Source organism: Amia ocellicauda, chromosome 11 (genome assembly GCF_036373705.1).
Source record: "Amia ocellicauda isolate fAmiCal2 chromosome 11, fAmiCal2.hap1, whole genome shotgun sequence".
Taxonomy (NCBI): domain Eukaryota; kingdom Metazoa; phylum Chordata; class Actinopteri; order Amiiformes; family Amiidae; genus Amia; species Amia ocellicauda.
The window spans coordinates 31,659,651-31,681,943 of NC_089860.1; the positions used below are offsets into that span (position 1 = coordinate 31,659,651).

The following is a 22,293-nucleotide window of genomic DNA, read 5'->3' on the forward strand; positions in this document are numbered from 1 at the left end:
TGGTTATCAAGGCAGAAGTACAACTAATGACTCTATAATTAGTTATTTTTTGTGCTTCGAACATTTAATAGGAAATAAGTATACATTCCCAAACAATACCATAATTTAAAGGTCAAATCTAACTGATCAGATCTATAATTAATTAAAGCGGTGATATCTCAGCAAGTAAATAGTAAAGGCTTTAGGTGTAATCTCTTTGCAGGGAGTGATACCAGATAAGCCTTTGCTGCAAAAGCAAAAAAAGTCAAACTCCATTTCAGCGCATACTGGAATGCAGTTGTCCTCTGGAAGTGTGAAATCTTAGGGAGCAGCAGGCTTTTGTGCACTTTTTCAATCAAGCATATTTGTCTCTCATAGCTGCAGGGTCACGTACGTTTTCATAAATTGCAAGGCCTATTATAGCCGGTTCCAGTCACATAGAACACATGGACATTTAAAAATATTTTTTCAAAGTTAAAACCTGAGGCGAACAAACACAGAATTGATTCCTTGGCGAACTACACTCCGTGAAGCATAACAAACTGGGAAAAGAAGGTATTATTAATTAGCCGCCCCTGCTCCCCGGCTTCCCTTTCCCCCCTTTTCTACAGCAACTAACAATAACTTTGAGACAGAATGCTAGACCATGAATATCTGGAGCTGGTAAGTGCACAAAAATAAAAGAGTGGGATGTCCATTACAGTACAAAAACACTGAACCGGGGATCGGTGTGAATACCTAGCAGAATACAAATACAAAGATATTTTCCCTATTAAGACCTTCCACAACATCACCGGGAGTTGTGCCCTGTGCACATAGCAGCTGTGTGTATTTGCATTAATTTGAATAATGCTTCAACTTTATAAACATCTGAAAGAGGGAGCTAATGGAGAATGCTGGCCGGGTCATATTACAGAGTGCTGCTGACAGTCTCTAGATCATAAATTAAGGCTACTTAAACACAGCACTACAGTTTTTGATTTAACCAGTGGCAGACCATACACATATTTTATCATACATGCATACATACACACACACACATTAATATACATATGCATATACCTGTAGTCATAGGCATAGGTTTGAGAGAACGTTAAATTGTCTTGCCTAATAATATATTGCCAGCTCCTTAGGCGTAGGGGACGGGGGGTACATGCCCCCCCAAAATTGAGAGAGCATCAATCATTTCAATATAGGTATTATTTATGGGTAGTCCATGTCCCCCCACTTCAAAGACATGTTTATTCATAGTCGTAATTTATGAGACATACACTCAACAACTCTGCAACTGCCCCCCCAACTCTACAGCCCCCCTCCCTGAAATGCATGTCCCCCCACTTTTGTAAAGAAACCTATGCCACCTGTAGTCTAAATGTTTGAAGACAGGGTGTCTATACACTTTTGACCACCACACCATTGCTTTCCATTACAAATAAAGGTGTAGCACTCAAAACCACACCAAATAAAACATGGCTAAAAGCTGTTCATGCACATCAAGCGTGATTTTTAACTGTTAGGGAAGATTGCACGGTTTGAAATGAACCAACATCTCAGATTAAAAATTTAAGAAAAGAACTGAAGTATGCATACATTTAGATATAACGTTGGATATAAAAGACACTGGCAGCAGAAGTGAACGCATTCGGAAGACGGACTGCCTTTTCATTTCGGCACCATGGACAGCAGCCATGTGACTGCAGTCATGGAACTAGAGCTCTAAACCACAGGTTATTAACTCTATAAATTACAAACAAAAATATTTAATGCTACAACAAAGATAAACTCAGAAGGCTCCTTCTAGATACTTCTACATTTATATATTTTTTTCCAGATAGCTTATAGGGTTTATATAGAAGCTGAGCACATTTTCACTATAGTCTACTGTTTTATAAACACTTCAAGATGGTGTCAATTTCCTTTTTAATGGTTTTTAAATATATAAATAAAAAATGAACAAGTAAGTCAACAAATACATTAATAATAAATAAGCCCACATTATGTTGTTACGGAACAAACACTTTATGTACAGAGTAAGAATGGGGCTATAGCAACATCTTACTCCCAGTCCCAGAACGATGCATAAATATCAGCAGAGACGCTTGTATCTGGAAATGGATGAGATTTTGAAAGGAAAGCATAAAACATGCAAAATATTCCACTGTATTACAACACTTAAATCAGTGAGAGTCAACCACACACAACACACACACTGATCCCTAAAAAAACGGAGTCTTTTCAATTCTCTCCAACGACATTAATTGATTCAGGTGTTCCAGAATTGGATGTACCAAAAACAGCTGTGAAGCAATTTCTAGTCAGATAAAAAAAATAGGTGTGGAAGCAAAAAGTAGCATAAAAGACAGCAGGTATTTCTTGATAGTAATCTACAATGACACTGAGACCTCGCATTTGCATTAACAGCTGGCAGCTGCCGAGAGTACAAGACTGGATTTTGCTGGTTCACATACAAACATCTGGTTGCCTTCTCAAACATTTCGGTCCTTTGGTATCATGTTTCCTTGTTTGCTTTTTAACTCCAGTAAAACCAGAACTAATGACAACTGATTATATTTTTATGTGAGCAGTATACTCAATGTTTCCATATGAGCTATACAGCAAAATACGATCAGAGGCCTATTTTAGAGGCTTTGATATTTAGCAATAAGGACCCAGCTCTACAATACATCTTCTGACTGGTAATAAGTACAAAGATAAAAAAGGTCCTCACAAAAACATCATTGCCTTGAGCTGTATGATTCACATTAAATTGTTTATGTCTGCTATGGAGAGAATTTTGTAGAACATTACAAATGTCCAATGTACAGTAAATAACACAGAAATATATATCAAATGTTGTAATATGTAGTGCACACATTTAGTTGGAGTCAGTCTCTTTGTTCAGTTCCAATTCCACCTCAATCCAGTCTGGTCAATTCCAGTTTCAGTTCCAGACATAAGTATTGATTTGCAAGTCAGAAATAAAATAGAATTCACCTCAACTCTGATTAGAAAACCTATACATATACATCCAGTTTCGCTAGCATTGACCTTCCTTACATAAAATTAGTCCCAACCAGTCTGGGAAATGAGAAATGATTTAGTTAACTTCTTGGATTAACATATTCTGTTTGGGATAGCATGACAGGCTAGAGCAGTATATTCATTTTGTTAAGATGAATATCGCCAAAGTGCCTTTCATTTTACCATGATTGTGTTCTTATCTCTTACGATTTTTCAATCAACTGCAGGTTTGTAGTAGTTATGGTGCTTTGATTTCAAATGCAAAATCATTCACAACAATGGCAAATTTTAATACATTCTCACACTTCTGTAGATTTGTTTTTATTTAACAGCTGACTCGAGAATTAACCTATTTACATTTACTGGGCTTGTCTTGCACTTGTGGTACCACTATACCACTATAGAACATCACAAATATCCGATATGACCAAGGTTGTGTTTGTAAATGCCTGAGGACATAAAAGAAAAAGCACAGTACATAATATATTTTAAATGTAGTGCCTCATGTTGAGTAGTTGCTTCATACCAGGATGTCATTTACTTATGAATTTTACAACATGGCATTATGCTTTGTTAAAGCCACTTGGTCTTTCTGATCAGGTCCTTCAGTATAATAGGTAGTCCTCCAATGCTCCATTACAAAAGGTTATTCCTTCCTCGGAGTCACAGAGCCACCAGCCTGCAAACTTATATGTTTCACCTGAAATGTCACTGATCTTCATTTTCCTCTTCAAAATAACACAGCTACACTTAATTATAATCATTCAGGTCAAACATGTTTACTGGATAATTACACTCCCTTTGAATATTTATTTGGCTTGCTGCAACAAGGCTTCTCCTGTCTTGCTTTATGCTGCATGGAGGATAGGTATTTACTACACAACTAAGTTACAGACAATGTGGGGTATCCAGTGGACTTTATTAACAAAGGGGGTGCAATAAGACAGCAGATTTGTGCCCCATGTGATATGTTAATTTACAGAGGACCCTGTGAAAGGGCAGAAAGCAAAAATGTTCTTGGTTAATTATCTACTTTGAACTAATATGTACAGATGGGTGACAAATTAAAGGAATAACCTGAATAAATGAGTGGAGGAACATAATGAATGCAGATGCCTCCAAACAGGTGTACTGCATGATACAATTAAGCAATTAACATCCTATCATGCTGTGGCATGTATAAAAATGCTGAGCATGCCCAGTTGACCTCGATTTTGGATCAAGATGGCAAGAGGAAAGTATCTAAGGGACTTTGAAAGAGGGGTCATTATTGGGGCACGAATGGCAGGAGATTCAGTCACACAGACGCTCAACTGGCTCGTGATCTGGACAATTTGGCGAGTGCATGTGTGGCGACACCAAGAGAATGGAACGTTCCTGACTGCTTGACCCTACAGTGAGGGGGTCTGGAGGCTCTGTTATGCAGTGGGGGGCATTTTCCTGGCATGGTTTGGGTCCACTTTTCCCCTTAGAGGGAAGGGTGCCTGCAAATCATTACAAAGTTATTGAGTGATCACCTTTATCCTATGGTGACACATTTCTATCCTGATGGGAGTGGTCTCTTCCAGGATGACAATGCCCCATCCACAGGGCACGAGGGTCACTGAATGGTGTGATGAGTGTGACAATGATGTGAATCATATGCTATGACCTTCGCAGTCACCAGATCGCAACCCAATTGAACACCTCTGGGAGATTTTAGAACGAGGTGTTAGACAGCGCTCTCCACCATCATCATCAAAACCACAAATGAGGGAATTTCTTTTAGAAGAATGGTGTTCATCCCTCCAGTAGAGTTCAGAGACTCATAGAATCTGTGCCAAGAGCATTGAAGTTGTCCTGGGGCTCGTGTTTCCCAACACCTTGCTGAGACACTTTATGTTGGTTTTCCTTTAATTTAATTTAATTTAATTAATTTAAACCTGTCTGTGTATACACAAAGAAAACGCTTCCTAATCCTGAGGTTAAGCAGTAGAAATTGAACTGGCTACTGAGGCACTACTGACCTGTTGTGGACTGCCCTGTGCAAGTAATTGTATACATCTCAGTAGTTATAAGAAAAGGTAAGATTGGAGTAATGGTCACTTAGACGAAAAGGAACTCTTTGTGCAATAAGTATGAACCAGCTGTGTTAGAGAACACTAGCCTGTAATGTAAGGCAAAGAAAAATATATGAGTTACCAGACTCACAAATGATATCGTATTTCATACAAGCTGCCACACAGTTACCCAAATAAACTATCCAAATACATTTACATGATCAGCTTGGAATATTAAACTGAACATTACCCAGCATGGTGCATTTACACAATTTTCCCTCAAAGCTTCCTTGCCTATAGCAAAAATGTAATTGTGACAGGTTTTTTTTAATAATCTTTTGGTTGTTTAGGTTTCAGGAAATGTGTTGATATGCACTTCCGATTTTGAAAGAAAAGACATATGTTTCAATGCTGACAATAATATACAGGAGGACATATTTCAATCTCCATCACTGCCCAGTAGGGAAAGAGTGACACTTAATATTGTGAGGAGTTTCATTAGTTGTCATTAAGGCTGTGTATGTGTGAGAGAAAGAGTGAAAGAAAGAAAGAAAGAGAGAGAATATTGGTAATTCTGAGCTTGTGAGTTACAGGAAATGATGCCAGGTAAATATGCTCTTGACTGCTGTAATCTCATGAGACCCTGGAACAATACCTGCTCCAGTTTACATTACATTTCAGAGCTATTTTAAACGTGAGGAAGTGATTGACCCTGACCTTGAAGATGTGCTGCCTGAAGGAAGTGAAAATGTATGTTTGTGAGTTTGTCAAGTCAAGAAGTCAAAGCTGGAGGCAATTTTCAAGTGCATGCAATCCCATCCATTGTCTACATGATGCACAAGGCCAACTATTGGATAATACCGTGTCTGCTCCAGTTTTGTGCTTAGTGTTATGCTATCTGTATGTGAAGACATATTGTTTTAATACATCACGAAACCGAATTTCCCAAGAGTGAAAATTCAAAGCCTAGAGAGCACCCTTCGAAAACTTCAAGTCACCCACATTCGTTTTTTCCACAATGTCATTCTTCTCGATGTCAGTAGCTTACACATCTACAGGATAATGTACCTTAGCTGTGATCTCAAACACCTTAACCCCTGGCACTTTCTTCCATTCTCCACATTGTGGCCGTCACAGTCCCACTCGTGTCATAATTTCTATTCTAAACCTGTTTTGTCTTTAATTAACAAAACTCCATTTTAAGCTGGAAAGGAAATCAATCTTCAGACTGTATAAAACAAGAATATATTCATGCCCATACCTTTCCATTCTGCCGGTAGATAATCTTCCAGTTTTTCTCTTGTAATTGGAAAAAAAAGAAATTCAGAGCAGTTATCATCGCAGGTTGTTGCTATGATGTTGTGTAAATTCATTGGTTCGCAGAGGCTCCACACGCCTAGCCACTTTACTCAATGTTAAAAATTTCCCACAAAATGTACTAGTTCTGATAAGAAAAAAAATCGAATGCTGAGGCCTTTAAAATCATTACCTCTCTCTTTCGCTGTTAGGAGGTATTTACTGCTTCTGCAACTGACAGGAAATTATTAAAATACAACACAGGCCTCGGGTTCTTCCATTAAAATTGTATGGCTTTCATCATGACTGGAGCTTTACAACTTTAAAATAAATACACTTTTTACTTACAGGAGTCTAACTGAAAAGGCAAATTCATTTGCCATTTACTTCTTTGTAATTACCCCCAAAAGGTTGTTTCGACAAAAAATAAAGTGTCTTAAAATCTATTAAAATGATTAGCAGTAACACTTTGTCATTGTACACTACTATGATTTAAAACTATTTTAAAGGAAAACTGTTGTTGAAAGGGATTTATTAATGTAATATAATTTTATAAATGTACTACATCAGAAATAAACTACTCTAGTTATGGAATAGTTATTCACCTGTGAAGGGTTTAAATGTATTTTATATTATTATTTTGTATGTCAACAGATGCATCTTAGTGTAAGAACAGAGAATACATTTATGAAAATACAATTGGTAATCCCCAACTCACTATAAGGGATTAATTGTCAATTTTTTAATTTGATAGAGTGGATTTCATATAAAGATTTCAGAATAAAGAATTTACTCTATATAGTAGTATATACACCGATCAGCCATAACATTATGACCTCTGACAGGTGAAGAGAATAACACTTAAAATCTCGTTATCATGGCACCTGTCAGTGGGTGGGATATATTAAGCAGCAAGTGAACATTTTGTCCTCAAAGTTGATGCGTTAGAAGCAGGAAAAATGGACAAGCGTAAGGATCTGAGCGACTCTGACAAGGGCCAAATTGTGATGGCTAGACGACTGGGTCAGAGCATCTCCAAAACTGCAGCTCTTGTGGGGTGTTCCCGGTCTGCAGTGGTCAGTACCTATCAAAAGTGGTCCAAGGAAGGAAAAGCGGTGAACCGGCGACAGGGTCATGGGCGGCCAAGGCTCATTGATGCACGTGGGGAGCGAAGGCTGGCCCGTGTGGTCCGATCCAACAGACGAGCTACTGTAGCTCAAATTGCTGAAAAAGTGAATGCTGGTTCTGATAGAAAGGTGTCAGAACACACAGTGCATCGCAGTTTGTTGCGTTGGGGCTGCGTAGCCGCAGACCAGTCAGGGTGCCCATGCTGACCCCTGTCCACTGCCGAAAGCACCTACAATGGGCATGTGAGTATCAGAACTGGACCATGGAGCAATGGAAGAAGGTGGCCTGGTCTGATGAATCACGTTTTCTTTTACATCACATGGATGGCCGGGTGCGTGTGCGTCACTTATCTGGAGAACACATGGCACCAGGATGCACTATGGGAAGAAGGCAAGCAGGCGGAGGCAGTGTGATGCTTTGGGCAATTTTATGGTGGGAAACCTTGGGTCCTGCAATTCATGTGGATGTTACTTTGACACATACCACCTACCTAAGCATTGTTGCAGACCATGTACACCCTTTCATGGACACGGTATTCCCTGATGGCATTGGCCTCTTTCACCAGGATAATGCGCCCTGCCACAAAGCAAAAATGGTTCAGGAATGGTTTGAGGAACACAACAACGAGTTCAATGTGTTGACCAAATTCCCCAGATCTCAATCCAATCGAGCATCTGTGGGATGTGCTGGACAAACAAGTCCGATCCATGGAGGCCCCACCTCGAAACTTATAGGACTTAAAGGATCTGCTGCTAACGTCTTGGTGCCAGATACCACAGCACACCTTCAGAGATCTAGTGGAGTCCATGCCTCGACGGGTCAGGGCTGTTCTGGCGGCAAAGGGGGACCTACACAATATTAGGCAGGTGGTCATAATATTATTGCTGATCAGTGTATATATAGTATATCCATATATATATATATATATATATATACACACATATACAGTGACACATCCCTGGTGTAGTTCGTAATGGGAGATATATGAGAAGGAGAGACGCACTTTCCTGTGCACACCTACAGCTAATTACCCACTCTGATCAAAGCTACCTCTGTTGGAAGCGCACACCGGCTGGTGATACGGTCCTGCCAACTATAAAATGGCTGCTTCCTGCTCTATCAGTGCAAGGTACCATAAGGAGAAGTGTAGGAGGGCAAAGGACATTAGAAAAGCAAACAGATAAAGAATTAATCAGAGACTATTGGAAATCTTGGTTACAAGCATGTTCTGTGCAACAACCCGCTTTGTGTACTTGACCTTGGACCGGCTTCCAAACCCGATCATGGGTTACAACTCCCTGATCACAGACAACGAGTACAATATCAGGGTTTCCCCATTTACTCATCCCAGTCCTTGGCTTTCAACCTGCATCCTGGGACACACCTGTCCTACGCCCCCAGAAGTGTCACTTTCTATATATAAGATACGATAAATAAATATTATACATATGCCAGTGGCCTGTGCTGTGAAATGTATGTATTCATATTAACATTAATACAAGAATGTTGGCAAGCAATTAGAAATGCTTCCCACCTACTTTGCTAAAATGTGTATAAGTGTTAATTAGTACAAATGACTATGACTGTGCAGTGGCCTTGCATGAGGATGATTTTGTGATCTTAACTCTTAACAAGTGCCTAAGCAGGACAATTTCAAGCTATGTGGATGTGACTTACTTGGATAAAAGCATGTTCGATTCACGGTTCAGGTTAATTCTCATAAGATTACAAAAACGTAGAGCCTGATCCGATCTTGAATATAATGGTTGATGTAAGACATTAATGAAAGAGATTACTACAGCTGTCACACAAGAAGTGAGAAGAGTGAAGGCTGTAAATTGTTGAACACCGCTACAGCCCAGAGACAACCATACCGACTCCAGGTGACTGAAGCAGGATTAGACGAGATTTAGATTTGACTGCCAGCGAATTGGTTTTCTGAAATGAATCGCATAATAACTCCATATCAGATTATCCTTCCTCATGCTATAAACAATTAAAGTAAAATGTTGATGCACAGTGATGCATACAATTCTCATTTTCATGACTCTGAAAACTGCTTTGAACAGTGTTCACCCTTAGTGAAAAGAAAGGTGACAAGCCCTCCCTTCAATGCCTGCCTTCATTTGACTAAGACTCCAGTTGAGGGCTATTCCTTATCAAGCTGCTGTGCAGACAGCCGTGGCATTATCATTAATGCGGTAGGTGTCTATTAATATGTAATGTGTTTAATATGTGTCAATCCTGAACTGGAAGGCAGAGTCACGGACATTTTCCATTCCAGGCACGTCATGGATCTCTCTCACTATAACTGCTAGCAATGCTAATGTTCTTCTAACAGGAGAAAACAAGTTTTTGGAATCTCTCAGAGAAAAAAAAACATATATTCCTGGTCTGCAGGCATGATTCAGAAAATTGTCCTCTCATACGTCCCGAGGGATTTGCAAAGCCAAACAAGCAGTCAGGTGAATATAAGAGCAACAGTCTAATACATTCACATGGGTGCTTCAAAGTTTTGGTGGCAACTGGCAGCAGAAGCAGGGGCATTGTGTGGGAGCAAAATAACAAGCCAGATGACTTACATTTGCACAGCCACAGCCAACAATATAATTAATGTATATTAGGAAAAGTATATTAACCCTATAGTTATCCATTTCTACACCCATTTGACATTACTTAAATGCTTTTCAAATTTGTATTTTTTTTTAAGTACTAAATGATTATACAAATTCAGAATATATTCAGCAAATCTCTGAATACCAATTTAGTATAATCCTTTCTTGGTAAATGGTCCACTTATTGTATGACTAGTCTAAGAGGAAAAAAGGAAATCCCCACCCCAGTGATAAAGCACAGAGAGGGAAAAAAGCTATCTGACAGATCAGAGCTAAATATCTGCATTGTTACCAGAAATGTGTAAGCAGCAAAATTAATGTGAGGGGGAGTATTGATATGAGTAAAAGGTGATATTCTGTACTTCCAAGTCTCATCTGAGATCTTTGTGTTATAGAGCACAAGTGTACACATATTAAAAATTAAAATATGCCTTGGAGGGAAAATGAGAATGGTAAGGCTTCCTAAATGTCCTTTGGCACTAATACATGGAGTGCTTTGGGACTTACCTAACTGGAATTGATTCCTTATATACCATGCATGATGCTTCAAAGTTAATATAGGCCTATCTCTTACAAAGACATTCTATTCATGTGAGATGTACGTTTGTTTCAAGTCTCTAAACCACTAGCAATCAGAGAGTGATCAATACTAGAAAGTGAGTAGCTCACTCAATTAATTAAACATTAAGACTGTGTGGCGGAGATTCCATCAGACAGTTTCTAACAGATATTATTAGGTTCCTACTGGGTTCTAAGAGAATCCATAACAATTCTGACACATTATTGCCTAATGCATCTATATACATCAATGGAGTGGATGATATTGTCCTAGATATGAGCCAAGGGAGAAGAGAATTTCTGTTGTGTTGAACGCATACAGATTAGGTGAATTTGGGCTTGGTCATGTACACAGTACAGACTACAAGCATTTGATATTATAAGACAGAAACCACTGTCTTAAAATGTGTTACTATACAGTTTGAAGAAAATGAACAGAGCAGAAACAAATGCTGAAACAAGGCAAAGTTACAGCGGGCCAAATCAGTCTTTTGTATGATTTTCAACATACATTTTTATTCAGATGAGAGCCTTTTATTATTTTATTTGTTTTATGTACATCATAGCAACATCATCAAAGTAGTCCAAGTTGGTAAGCTTCAGATGATGGGTTGAGAAGCAAACCATAGAGAAACAGTTTTGCCCAGTTTGTAGGGGAAGAATGTGACACAAATATGGCAAGATATTGGTCTTCAAAATTAATGGAGCCTAGGGTAGACAATTATTTTGGGAAAACATGCCATTTCCAGGGCAAACCACAGTAATAAGTAGAACCAGACATACAGATCAGCATGTTCTCCAAAATCTCAGATGAATATTAACTTTTTTTCTCTTTGAGATTTATAAAAACAGGAAAACAAACAAACAAACAAAAAAAAATATATATATATATATATATATGCAGACAAAAGCAAGTTCAGTGCTTTCAGATAGCACTAACTGCAGCATGACCGAAAAAATGATTGGACTTGGTTTACCTGGCGCTCTTCAAACTTGGCACAACAGCTTGTGTGTTGCTGATAAGGAAACTCACCTCCTTGTATCTAATGCTACAGAGTGGGAGTTGATGTTCAGTCTCGCTGCTGCTATCTCAAAAAATGTGAAGAACGAGACTTTCATTCAATACTCAAAAGTGCGTTGACAAAAAGTGCAAGAAAGCTACTGTTCACTGTATTGGCTGCTGTTCTGGTTTAAAACTGATTTACAATGATTCATAATACCATAAAATGCACTAAAAGGCTTTAAAGGGGAACACACACGATTCCTAAAATTATGCAGGTGCTCTACATCTTACTTATACACTATAGAAACATGTAAAGATGCATAAAACCATCATGTATGTTCCCCTTCAATCCCCAATATTTGGTTATTCCTGTGTGCAGTTTATACTCCGTTAATGCGAGAGAGACTGAAGTTTTCTTGCACCTTTTTATACGTTCTACAACACCTCTGGAACGCCGTCATGGAAATTGTTCTATAAATTAAAGGTTTGTTGTTGTTCATCTGAGTTTATTGATCTTCTTGGACCGAAGCACATGGACTGTAAATGGATTGGATGGGTTTTCTGAATGTGCAGTCATTACTTTGCCATAGCAATAAAGCAGTGCCCAAAGGTACTTAAAACGAAATGGTATTTTTGTAAGATGTAAGAAGTGACAGACCCAAAGATCTTTTACACAAGTTTCAAGGGATTTCCAAGTCATTTTGAAAAAGGCCAAACCATAAAAAAATGCTAAGAGTGGAATGCTTGTGAGGAATTGTTCAAAGAAAACAAATATGGTGACCTTTTGAAAAGCCTGGATTTTTTTTTGGAAAAAATTATTATCCTCCACGGGCACAAAATGCACATCCCATCTTTTGCAGTGTATAAAATATTAGTGTATCAAATCTATATGTGCTTTGTATGTAGGGAAAGGTTTAAACTAGATGGCTATATGCATTCAAAAATAGTCACAGTAAGCCTGTTTTTCTCTGAATATGAATTGTAGTCATTCCAAGTGCCTACGAATTTGGTTTCTCACCCAAGAAAAGAGCATGGACTGAAAATGACTATGACCTATATCTAGGCAGTTACCTTATTACTCCTGACATCACACAGAGCACACGATGGTAAACTGCAATGCTTGCACAGTACTGAAGATCTATTCTGCTTTCTAAACCGACTTAGGAGGCACAGCTGTTGTGCCGAAAGATGGCGTCTCACTGCTTGTGGATGCCCTGCAATTTTTTTTTCCGACCCCATTAGTCTTATTCCAAAAAATGTAATGTTTAGCAAGCCAACAAGAAGAACCTGCCAGAGGCAAAAACAAACATGTGTTCATCCAAAGGCCTAGCATAACAAAATAAAGCTTGATGTTTCTTCACCGAAACATTCAATCTGTTCCCAAGGACTATTCATAAAACACGTATTCAACCACTTGTATGTTCTTTGGTTTCCACAGACACAAATTCTCCTCCAAATATGAACTCTTTAAAATGGTCCAGATTCAGATTGGTAGATTTAACACAACACCATTTAGCACAGTCAAAAAGTGAAAAAATCATAATGTGCATTTGCTTAAAATGTCTTTTGCAAATATTCCATCATCTCTATTAGAGCCACTCTCTGTCTAATGTCTAGGTACAATGAAATTTTAATACACTTGTTCCATCTCATGTCACTCAGGCAAATGTTACTAATAGATGAGCTTTTAGCATCTTATCATAGAGAAACATGCTGCAGGGGAATCTCAATAGTCTTTGTTACAACATCTATAAAACAAGACAGCAAATCTCTACATTTCCCCTAAATGCCATGTAAAGAACTTTCAGTTAAGTAAGTTGTTGGTCTGAACTCCCCGTGAATTTAGATTAATGAACCACAAATAGTTTTCAGCTGACTGTGATTCTATAACCACTACAGCAATTACCCCTCAATGTAATACTCCTATAAGTCGCTCATTCGGAGAGAACACCCATTAATAACCCTGTTAGGATGAGTGGGGAATGACTCACAGAATGTTATTTTAAACATACAATGTGATTAATAAAACCTGTTATACCTGAACCAGTATCGCTCTCAATTTTCTGAAACTGCAGAAAGTTCAACAGAGCAAATGGAGATGGAGCTGTAGAGGGACAGAAAAGTTACATAAAACGAATATTGTTAAAGATAATCACAGAAAAACTTTGATGCACACCAGTCATAAATTATAAACATGAGTACTTGACAGTGTGACCGCATCAAGTATTTAAATTAAGGATTGTAAAATGAGTCAAAGATATGACTTGGTTCAGACCTCTACAACCCACAAAGAAAATGTGCATTTTCAGAAAACCGTGAAGATTCACTGAAAGACATACAGGTACACCATCTAAAGTCCAGTGCTTTCTTAATCTATGACAGACATCACATAAAAGATAATCATCAGATACCTAAACCCGGCTACATCTGGTAACTCTTAAATATAAAATAACCAGGCTACTAACACTGCATTATTACACTATAGACTTTTACTTTATAACTAAACGTATAATAAACGATTAAGAGGTGCCAGTTACTACCATCTTATTGACACACTATTAGTAGGAAGAAACATAAGAAAGTTTACAAATGAGAGGAGGCCATTTGACCGATCATGCTCATTTGGTGTCCATTAATAACTAAGAGATCCAAGGATCCTATCCAGTCTGTTTTTGAATGTTCCCAAATTGTCGGCTTTGTTCCAGATTGTGACGCCTCTCTGTGTGAAGAAGTGTCTCCTGTTTTCTGTCTTGAGTCCCTTGAAGCCCAATTTCCATTTGTGTCCCCGGATGCGTGTGTCCCTGCTGATCTGGAAAAGCTCCTCTGGTTTGATGTGGTCGATGCCTTTCATGATTTTGAAGACTTGGATCAAGTCCCCAAGCAGTCTCCTCTGTTCCAGGGTGAAAAGGTTCAGTTCCTCAGTCTCTCAGTAGGACATTCCCTTCAGACCTGGAATAAGTCTGGTTGCTCTCCTCTGAACTGCCTCTAGAGCAGCAATATGTTTCTTGAAGTGTGGAGCCCAGAACTGTCCACAGTATCCAGATGAGCTCTAACTAGTGCATTGTACAGTCTGAACATCACTGCCCTTGTTCTCAATTCTACACTTTTGACAATATACCCTAGCATTTTGTTCACCTTTTTTATTGCTTTGTTTGGATGGGGAAGGTATGTTTATATATTCAACCTTATACATGATTTGGGCAGTATCTACCCTAACCTAAAGTGCTACCACTTAACCTTTATCAAAAACTTAAAATTAAAATAAAAAATATGCTTCAATTCTACTTGAACACACCCAGCCCTGCATTGTAAATCAAAATTATATGCTTTATGCCACATTCAAAGCCAAGAGAACGCTGCAGAAATTCATATAATTTCCCAAGATGAGGCTATTCTGTAATAAATTATACAGGCTGCCCTAAGGCTTAATTCCATGAAGAATCATCAATATGTATGATATTGTGATGATGGTTATTAAAAATGATAGTCATTCACTATGGTGCATTTTTAATTACAGCATTTGTATGTTGCTGATACAGTGTAGCAGAGTCAAGTTTGTTTATCCTGAATGTATTAATTTCATTTTAAAGTTTGAAGGTTTCATTTGCTTTCTGTAGACTGAGCCATGTTGTCCTATTGACTTTGTATGTTAATAAATTGCAATATACTATAAATAGATATGTAATACTGAAGGAGCTGACTATTAATAAGAAAAACCTCTGATTACAATACATGTTTAATGAGAGATGCAATGCTTCTTGTACAGTAACACAGCAGTTAGACTGCCAATAAACTAATAACAACATCTTGATGAATGAAAGGCATGTATCCATATAGATTAGCAGCGGTTATGAGGGCACAAAAGTGCCACTTCCAAGATTAGGCTTTTAATGCATTTCTGAAGAGAGATCACTCAGCTGTACAAACATCCAATACAAATATCCTATTGAAGGCTGATCTCTGTTGAATTCACTGGAGGAGGCCAAACCATAGAAGATGCTTTCATTTAATGTTAAGAAGACTTTTAATGTTTATACATGGGACATCTATTTTGTTAAGGTGAAAACTGATATTCCTTAATACAACGACAGGTTGAAAAGTCTGACATAAATCTGTGCCATTAATGAGGACATTATTTGAAACCACATTGAGTTTTCTATTCATCAAGTCCTTGCAGGCAGGGGGCTGGAAACTCCCATCAGGGTGGGAAATAAGAGTTATATTATACAGGTTATTACACTTTCTGCAATTTACACTGTCTCGGCAGCTGCATAATTTAACACACTTGCTCGAGACCATCTGGTGTCAAGTAATTTAAGAGGGTACTGCCACACTTGCAGTCACAAAGATAGCAGAGTGAACTAATTCAGACTCAATTAGCAACTGATTATTGCGGTGTTTGGAAAGCTGGGCAATCACTAAGAAAAGACTGAATATTAGCCTTGCTTATGAAAACAAGCACCAGCATTAGATGCTGTGTGCTGATGACAAGATTTGTTGGGTAGCTACTTTCAAAATATAAAAACAGACTCCTACATACAATTACATTTTCATCCAATTTCAGTTTTACGAGAAAGTGCTCAAGCTTGTGCTACAAATTTGCTAGGACAGACTTATTATTATTATACAGTATATATATATATATATATATATATATATATATATATATATACATACACCGATCAGCCATAACATTATGAAGTGAATAACACTGATAATCTCGTTATCATGGCACCTGTCAGTGGGTGGGATATATTAGGCAGCAAGTGAACAATTTGTCCTCAAAGTTGATGTGTTAGAAGCAGGAAAAATGGGCAAGCGTAAGGATCTGAGCGACTCTGACAAGGGACAAATTGTGATGGCTAGACGACTGGGTCAGAGCATCTCCAAAACTGCAGCTCTTGTGGGGTGTTCCCGGTCTGCAGTGGTCAGTACCTATCAAAAGTGGTCCAAGGAAGGAAAAGCGGTGAACCGGCGACAGGGTCATGGGTGGCCAAGGCTCATTGATGCACGTGGGGAGTGAAGGCTGGCCCGTGTGGTCCGATCCAACAGACGAGCTACTGTAGCTCAAATTGCTGAAAAAGTGAATGCTGGTTCTGATAGAAAGGTGTCAGAACACACAATGCATCGCAGTTTGTTGCGTATGGGGCTGCGTAGCCGCAGACCAGTCAGGGTGCACATACTGAACCCTGTCCACTGCCGAAAGCGCCTACAATGGGCACGTGAGAATCAGAACTGGACCACAGAGCAATGGAAGAAGGTGGCCTGGTCTGATGAATCATGAGTTCAAGGTGTTGATTTGGCATCGAAATTCCCCAGATCTCAATCCAATCGAGCATCTGTGGGATGTGCTGGACAAACAAGGCCGATCCATGGAGGCCCCACCTCGCAACTTATAGGACTTAAAGGATCTGTTGCTAACATCTTGGTGCCAGATACCACAGCACACCTTCAGAGGTCTAGTGGAGTCCATGCCTCGACGGGTCAGGGCTGTTTTGGGACCTACACAATATTAGGCAGGTGGTCATAATGTTATGGCTGATCGGTGTATACTTTGCAGTGAGAAATATATAATCAGAACCACACTAGTGTCTTCAAATCACAACTGTATAGCTGGATCCACTGTTACACATTTTGAGTGCCCGAACCACACTGGACAAACGAGAAATAAAACACTGGGATCTGCACAATCCTGAGATGAGAGACAGTAAAAGATATCCCGGACTGTTTAATTACTTTCATGTAGCTTGTTCATTTTTGAAATGGTCAAATTGCTATTTATTGCGAGTCTTATTAAAATGTTCAGGGATTGGCCACACTTTGATAACAATATGTTCTTCTTTATATCATAGGTCAAGCTTCTGTGTGAAGTGAAGGATATACATCAAGGACAAGAGAGTCTGCCACCATCCTGGACAGAACCAAAACCAACACGCCAAAAAAAACATATTGAACAGAAGACAAGAAATCACTGTGCATTTTTCAGAAACTCCCAAAATAATCGTATTATTATTATGTATATATTTTTATATATAATTTTAAATTCAACCAGTCAACACTTTCTCACTCAACTGAATTGTGCCATTTTTGTATCACAGATATACTGAGTGAACTTCATAGGTTTCTGAATGACTTGATGCATAATATACATCTTTCCTATTGTCCACGATAATCCAAGATAGGGCAGCTGGCTTGTATGACCATCTTTGTGATTGCAAACTACACCATCTGGTCTTTGGGCAGCAGCAAAGAATATACAACCTGAAGAAAAGGAAAAAGGAGAAAAGACAAAATCCTTTCAGTCGCATTTGGCACGGCCATTGTGGTTTTGCAAGCTTTGCAGTGAGAAACAAGAAGAATGCGAGCGAAATTACAATCAACTGCAAAGACTGTGTTGCCAAAGCTGTATCAGAGCAAAACATGACAATCTGCTGATAAGACTATGTACCAAGACTAAAACCACAGATTAAAAAGTAAAATTACATCAGAACATCAGAAGCATTACAATTTAATTGCAACAACATGCCAAAAAACATAGAGCTTGAAATCTGGTTTCAATTAAACCCAACTGACAAAGGGTACTAATAAGTTCTCCTCTCACCATCCCCATCTTTAGGGTACAGGTTTAGATGATGGACAGAGGTAACCAGTCCGCTAATAGCTACCAGATGCTCTCTGGAAATAGCACCCAGAACCCCGGTGACATGATGTGGGACGAGAGCAGCCTCTTGGGGCTGCAGATCTCCTTGTCAATCATCTTGGCCATCATCACCCTGGCCACCGTGCTGTCCAACATCTTCGTGGTGATCACCATCTTCCTGACGCGCAAGCTCCACACGCCGGCCAACTTCCTGATCGGCTCGCTGGCAGTGACGGACCTGCTGGTGTCCATCCTGGTGATGCCAATCAGCATCGTCTACACAGTGAGCAAAACCTGGTCGCTGGGGCAGATCATGTGCGACATCTGGCTGTCGTCGGACATCACCTTCTGCACGGCGTCCATCCTCCACCTCTGCGTCATCGCCCTGGACCGCTACTGGGCCATCACGGACGCCCTGGAGTACTCCAAGAGGAGGACCACACGCCGGGCCGCGGTGATGATCGCTGTAGTATGGGTGATCTCCATCTCCATCTCCATGCCGCCCCTCTTCTGGAGGCAGGCCAAGGCTCACGAGGAGCTGACCGAGTGCAACGTTAACACGGACCAGATCTCCTACACCATTTACTCCACTTTTGGCGCCTTCTATGTCCCCAGTGTGCTGCTGATGATCCTCTATGGGCGCATCTACGTGGCAGCCAGGTCCAGGATCTTCAAGCCACCATCCTCCTGTGGGAAACGATTCACCACCGCCCAGCTCATCGGAGGTTCGGCCGGATCCTCCTTGTGCTCAATCAACTCAAACTCAAACCAGGAGGGCCAGCAGCCCAGTGGCTCGCCGGTGTTCGTTAACCATGTCAAGGTGAAGCTGGCGGACAGTGTGCTCGAAAGGAAGAGGATCTGTGCGGCCAGGGAGAGGAAAGCCACCAAGACCCTGGGGATAATCCTGGGTGCTTTTGTCTTTTGCTGGTTGCCATTCTTTGTGGGGACCTTGGTGTTGGGCATTTGCAAGACCTGCTGGTTCCACCCAGTCCTCTTTGACTTCTTTACCTGGTTAGGCTACCTGAATTCCCTCATCAACCCAGTGATCTACACCGCTTTCAACGACGAATTCAAGCAAGCTTTCCAGAAACTCATGAAGTTCAAAAAATGCTATTAAGAGTCCATTTTATTTTATTCTTCCATTTGTATTAACCTTCTTTCCTATTCTCAGTCTCATCAGGAATAACAATCTGTTAACTAACACGTACTGTGGGAAACATTCATATATAAAGGTAACTGGTCACTGTACATTTTAGTACATTGAATCATAATAGTTCAGCTTGTAAAGATGCTTCACAGTCACTACATGGTTTCCTGATGTATAGGACTGCATGGTGACACTGTAACTAGCATATCACCATGAATAAGAACTCATATTAGAACTTTGAAGAAAAGATCAATTCCAGCTTCAAGAATCTGCAACATTTTTCTTTCATTTTCAAAAAACAAATGAGAAATTGTCATTAAGGTGTCAGATTATTATGCCGCTGTGATGGGTTATCAGTGAAACCTTTGTGTTTAAGATGCACATGATGAAATGTCATGTAAATGTACACAGAAACAAAATAACAAAAAAATAACATTATACTAGAACATATTTAATTGTCAATAGTACTGTACATACTTTTCTTCCCAGTTCAGGTATTGGTCATATGTAAAATTGGTCTTATTTTCTGTAGTTGGAAAAGCCATTCCAAAATGTGCAGTGATCCTTATTCATTCTATCATATTAGACTGTCTAAGTCATGCTGAACTTGAAATAAAGAGAAATTATGAGAAGAACATCACTATTTTGTGAAAATATTCATTTATACATTTCTTTCTTTAAATTACTTTTCAAAGTAGATTGTAAAATACATTTTGAACATATCTGGTCTTCCCTGGCATTATAAACCCATCATGCAATTATTTCAAGGCTCTAATTGTCCTTGACATACACAGTTTAGAGAAAAAATACATTTCTAGATAACAGTCACATGATGTGGTTCTGTGGTTTTGCCACAAAACATTTTTGTGGGCACATTCATCTGCAAAGCATCTACAAGAGCTGATCCATACTTATATCCAACAAGTGCAAAACACCTTCAAATACCTCTGGTTAACAAAGTTCAGTGCAGAGTGCAGCCTCTGGAAGTTAACCAGCTACTTTGGCAGCATTTCACCGTAACTGAAGTGCTAGTCTAGAGTAAAGACTCGCCGGGGCTGGGAGAAAGGAAAGCTTAACCTTAAAAGTCACATGTTATGTCAGAAGAATTCACCTCAGGTGGTGTGTGATAAGTCAACTGCTTCTCTAAAAGACACCTGTAAATGAATCCAACCAAAGCAGATGTGTGAGGCAGCTACCACAGGCTGATGCCTATGAGGTCCCTTCTGCCGTGTCAGATCCCATCAGTGCTGACTCACTCGATGGCCTTTTCCTCACGTCTTTTCCCTAAGGCTCTCTGTGTGAGCATAATGCACCGTATGTCAAGAGGACTTGCTGTTGCTAAGGATTTTTAGCAAAATCTCACAGACTCTGAGAAAAAGGTATATACATATAATTTTTTTAACATTATTACATACTAAAAGAAGTCAAACTGTGTCCTAAATACATGTTAAACTGGATAAATACATGATTAACTTGATTAATATTTAATGAAGTCTTTAGAGAGTGCTTTCTAATCTTAAAAGACTATGCAAAATGGGAGCCAGAACACAAGAGGTCTCTTACCGTGATAATAAAGCTAATATACACCTGCCAATAATTAAGTTGGGTCTTGAGTATATTGTTGTGACTATGACAGATCCCTATGATTTCGATTAGTTATATAGCACAATCTCTCCCCACATCAAGTCAACCTTTACGTGTAAATAATCCTGATTAACAACTATGCTAATAAACTTGCTGATCACCTGTAATTGTGTTACCTTCCAACAACAGGAAAACTTCACTTACTACTGGGGAATTTATAACAGCTTGTGCCAATTTAGCAGACAATTCCCCCTTTACATTAAGAACAAAATACAGATATTTCTTTTTATAGCTAGCAGAACGTTACGCAAATTAATGGTTTAAGTTTGTATGCCATTAATAACAATATTCTTTGAAAACCAGGTGCAAATCTTTTTTTCTTTTTCAATCTTAGTTTTAGATGTTTTTATGTGGCTAATCCCTGCATGTCTCTGTCTCTAAATGTGTTTTTGGTACCAGTAAGCGAAGACCAAGTGAGTATACCTGTTGTTTTGTTTGCTTGAAATTGGAAATTCAGAAGGCCCTGAATGGAAGATGATGCCCAGGTCTGTCATTACAAACTCACATTGTAGTCACTGTGCCTCAGTGTTCTTGAAACCTGCCCATACAACTATTTAGAAAAAGTATTTAATTTACTTTGAAAAGTCTGGGTACCTGCTGGTACCTTCAGTAGAAAAAATATATTGTCCTTCTCCTTGGATAATATAGTTTTTTCTAGGAAAATCGCTTCAACGCTAAATTAATTTCATCAGACATGATTTATTTTGTTGTTGTATTATGGGATTATGGGAATATACAAAGTGCTACGAAGGTTAAACTAATTTACCTGAGCTTAAAAAGGCATTGATTTATTAAGCCTTCAGTGAAAGGCTAATTAAAATTTTATAAATTTCTCAAAGCAAACTGGATGTTCCTCTTGAAATTTAATTATAATAGGAAAAAAATAAACACCTCAATGTTGCTTTGATTTGGAATTAAAGTTAAGTTGAATTGACGGGTAAAACCAAGTTAACCTTATTGCATGTTTACTTCAAATTGATTAGCACAGGGTTTCTTAAATCAGCAGCACAAACATATTTATCCCCATCGCATTGGTCCCTCATTACATCCTAAGTCATGCATATGTACCAATATCATGTTCTTCTGTCCTACTATTGCATCTTGTCAATCCTTCAGCACCATAAGGTCTTAGAGGTTTTTTCTCCACAGAAGCTCTTATAGTTATTAATATGTTTATCTTTTCAGGTTTTAAAGACCTCTGTTAAGCATCCTGAACTTGATGA

General features: G+C 38.9%; 1 protein-coding gene across 1 annotated transcript in view; it reads left to right on the top strand.

The window, feature by feature from the left end:
• htr1d (5-hydroxytryptamine (serotonin) receptor 1D, G protein-coupled) overlaps positions 1 to 20,061 on the top strand; it is a 34,175-nt gene extending 14,114 nt beyond the window's left edge. The window contains exon 2 of the mRNA XM_066717453.1: positions 17,492 to 20,061. Within this exon, the coding sequence (XP_066573550.1) occupies positions 18,269 to 19,396 (1,128 nt within the window). The 5' untranslated portion in view covers positions 17,492 to 18,268 and the 3' untranslated portion in view covers positions 19,397 to 20,061. The remainder of the gene's footprint in view (positions 1 to 17,491) is intronic.
• The last annotated feature ends 2,232 nt before the right edge of the window (positions 20,062 to 22,293 follow it).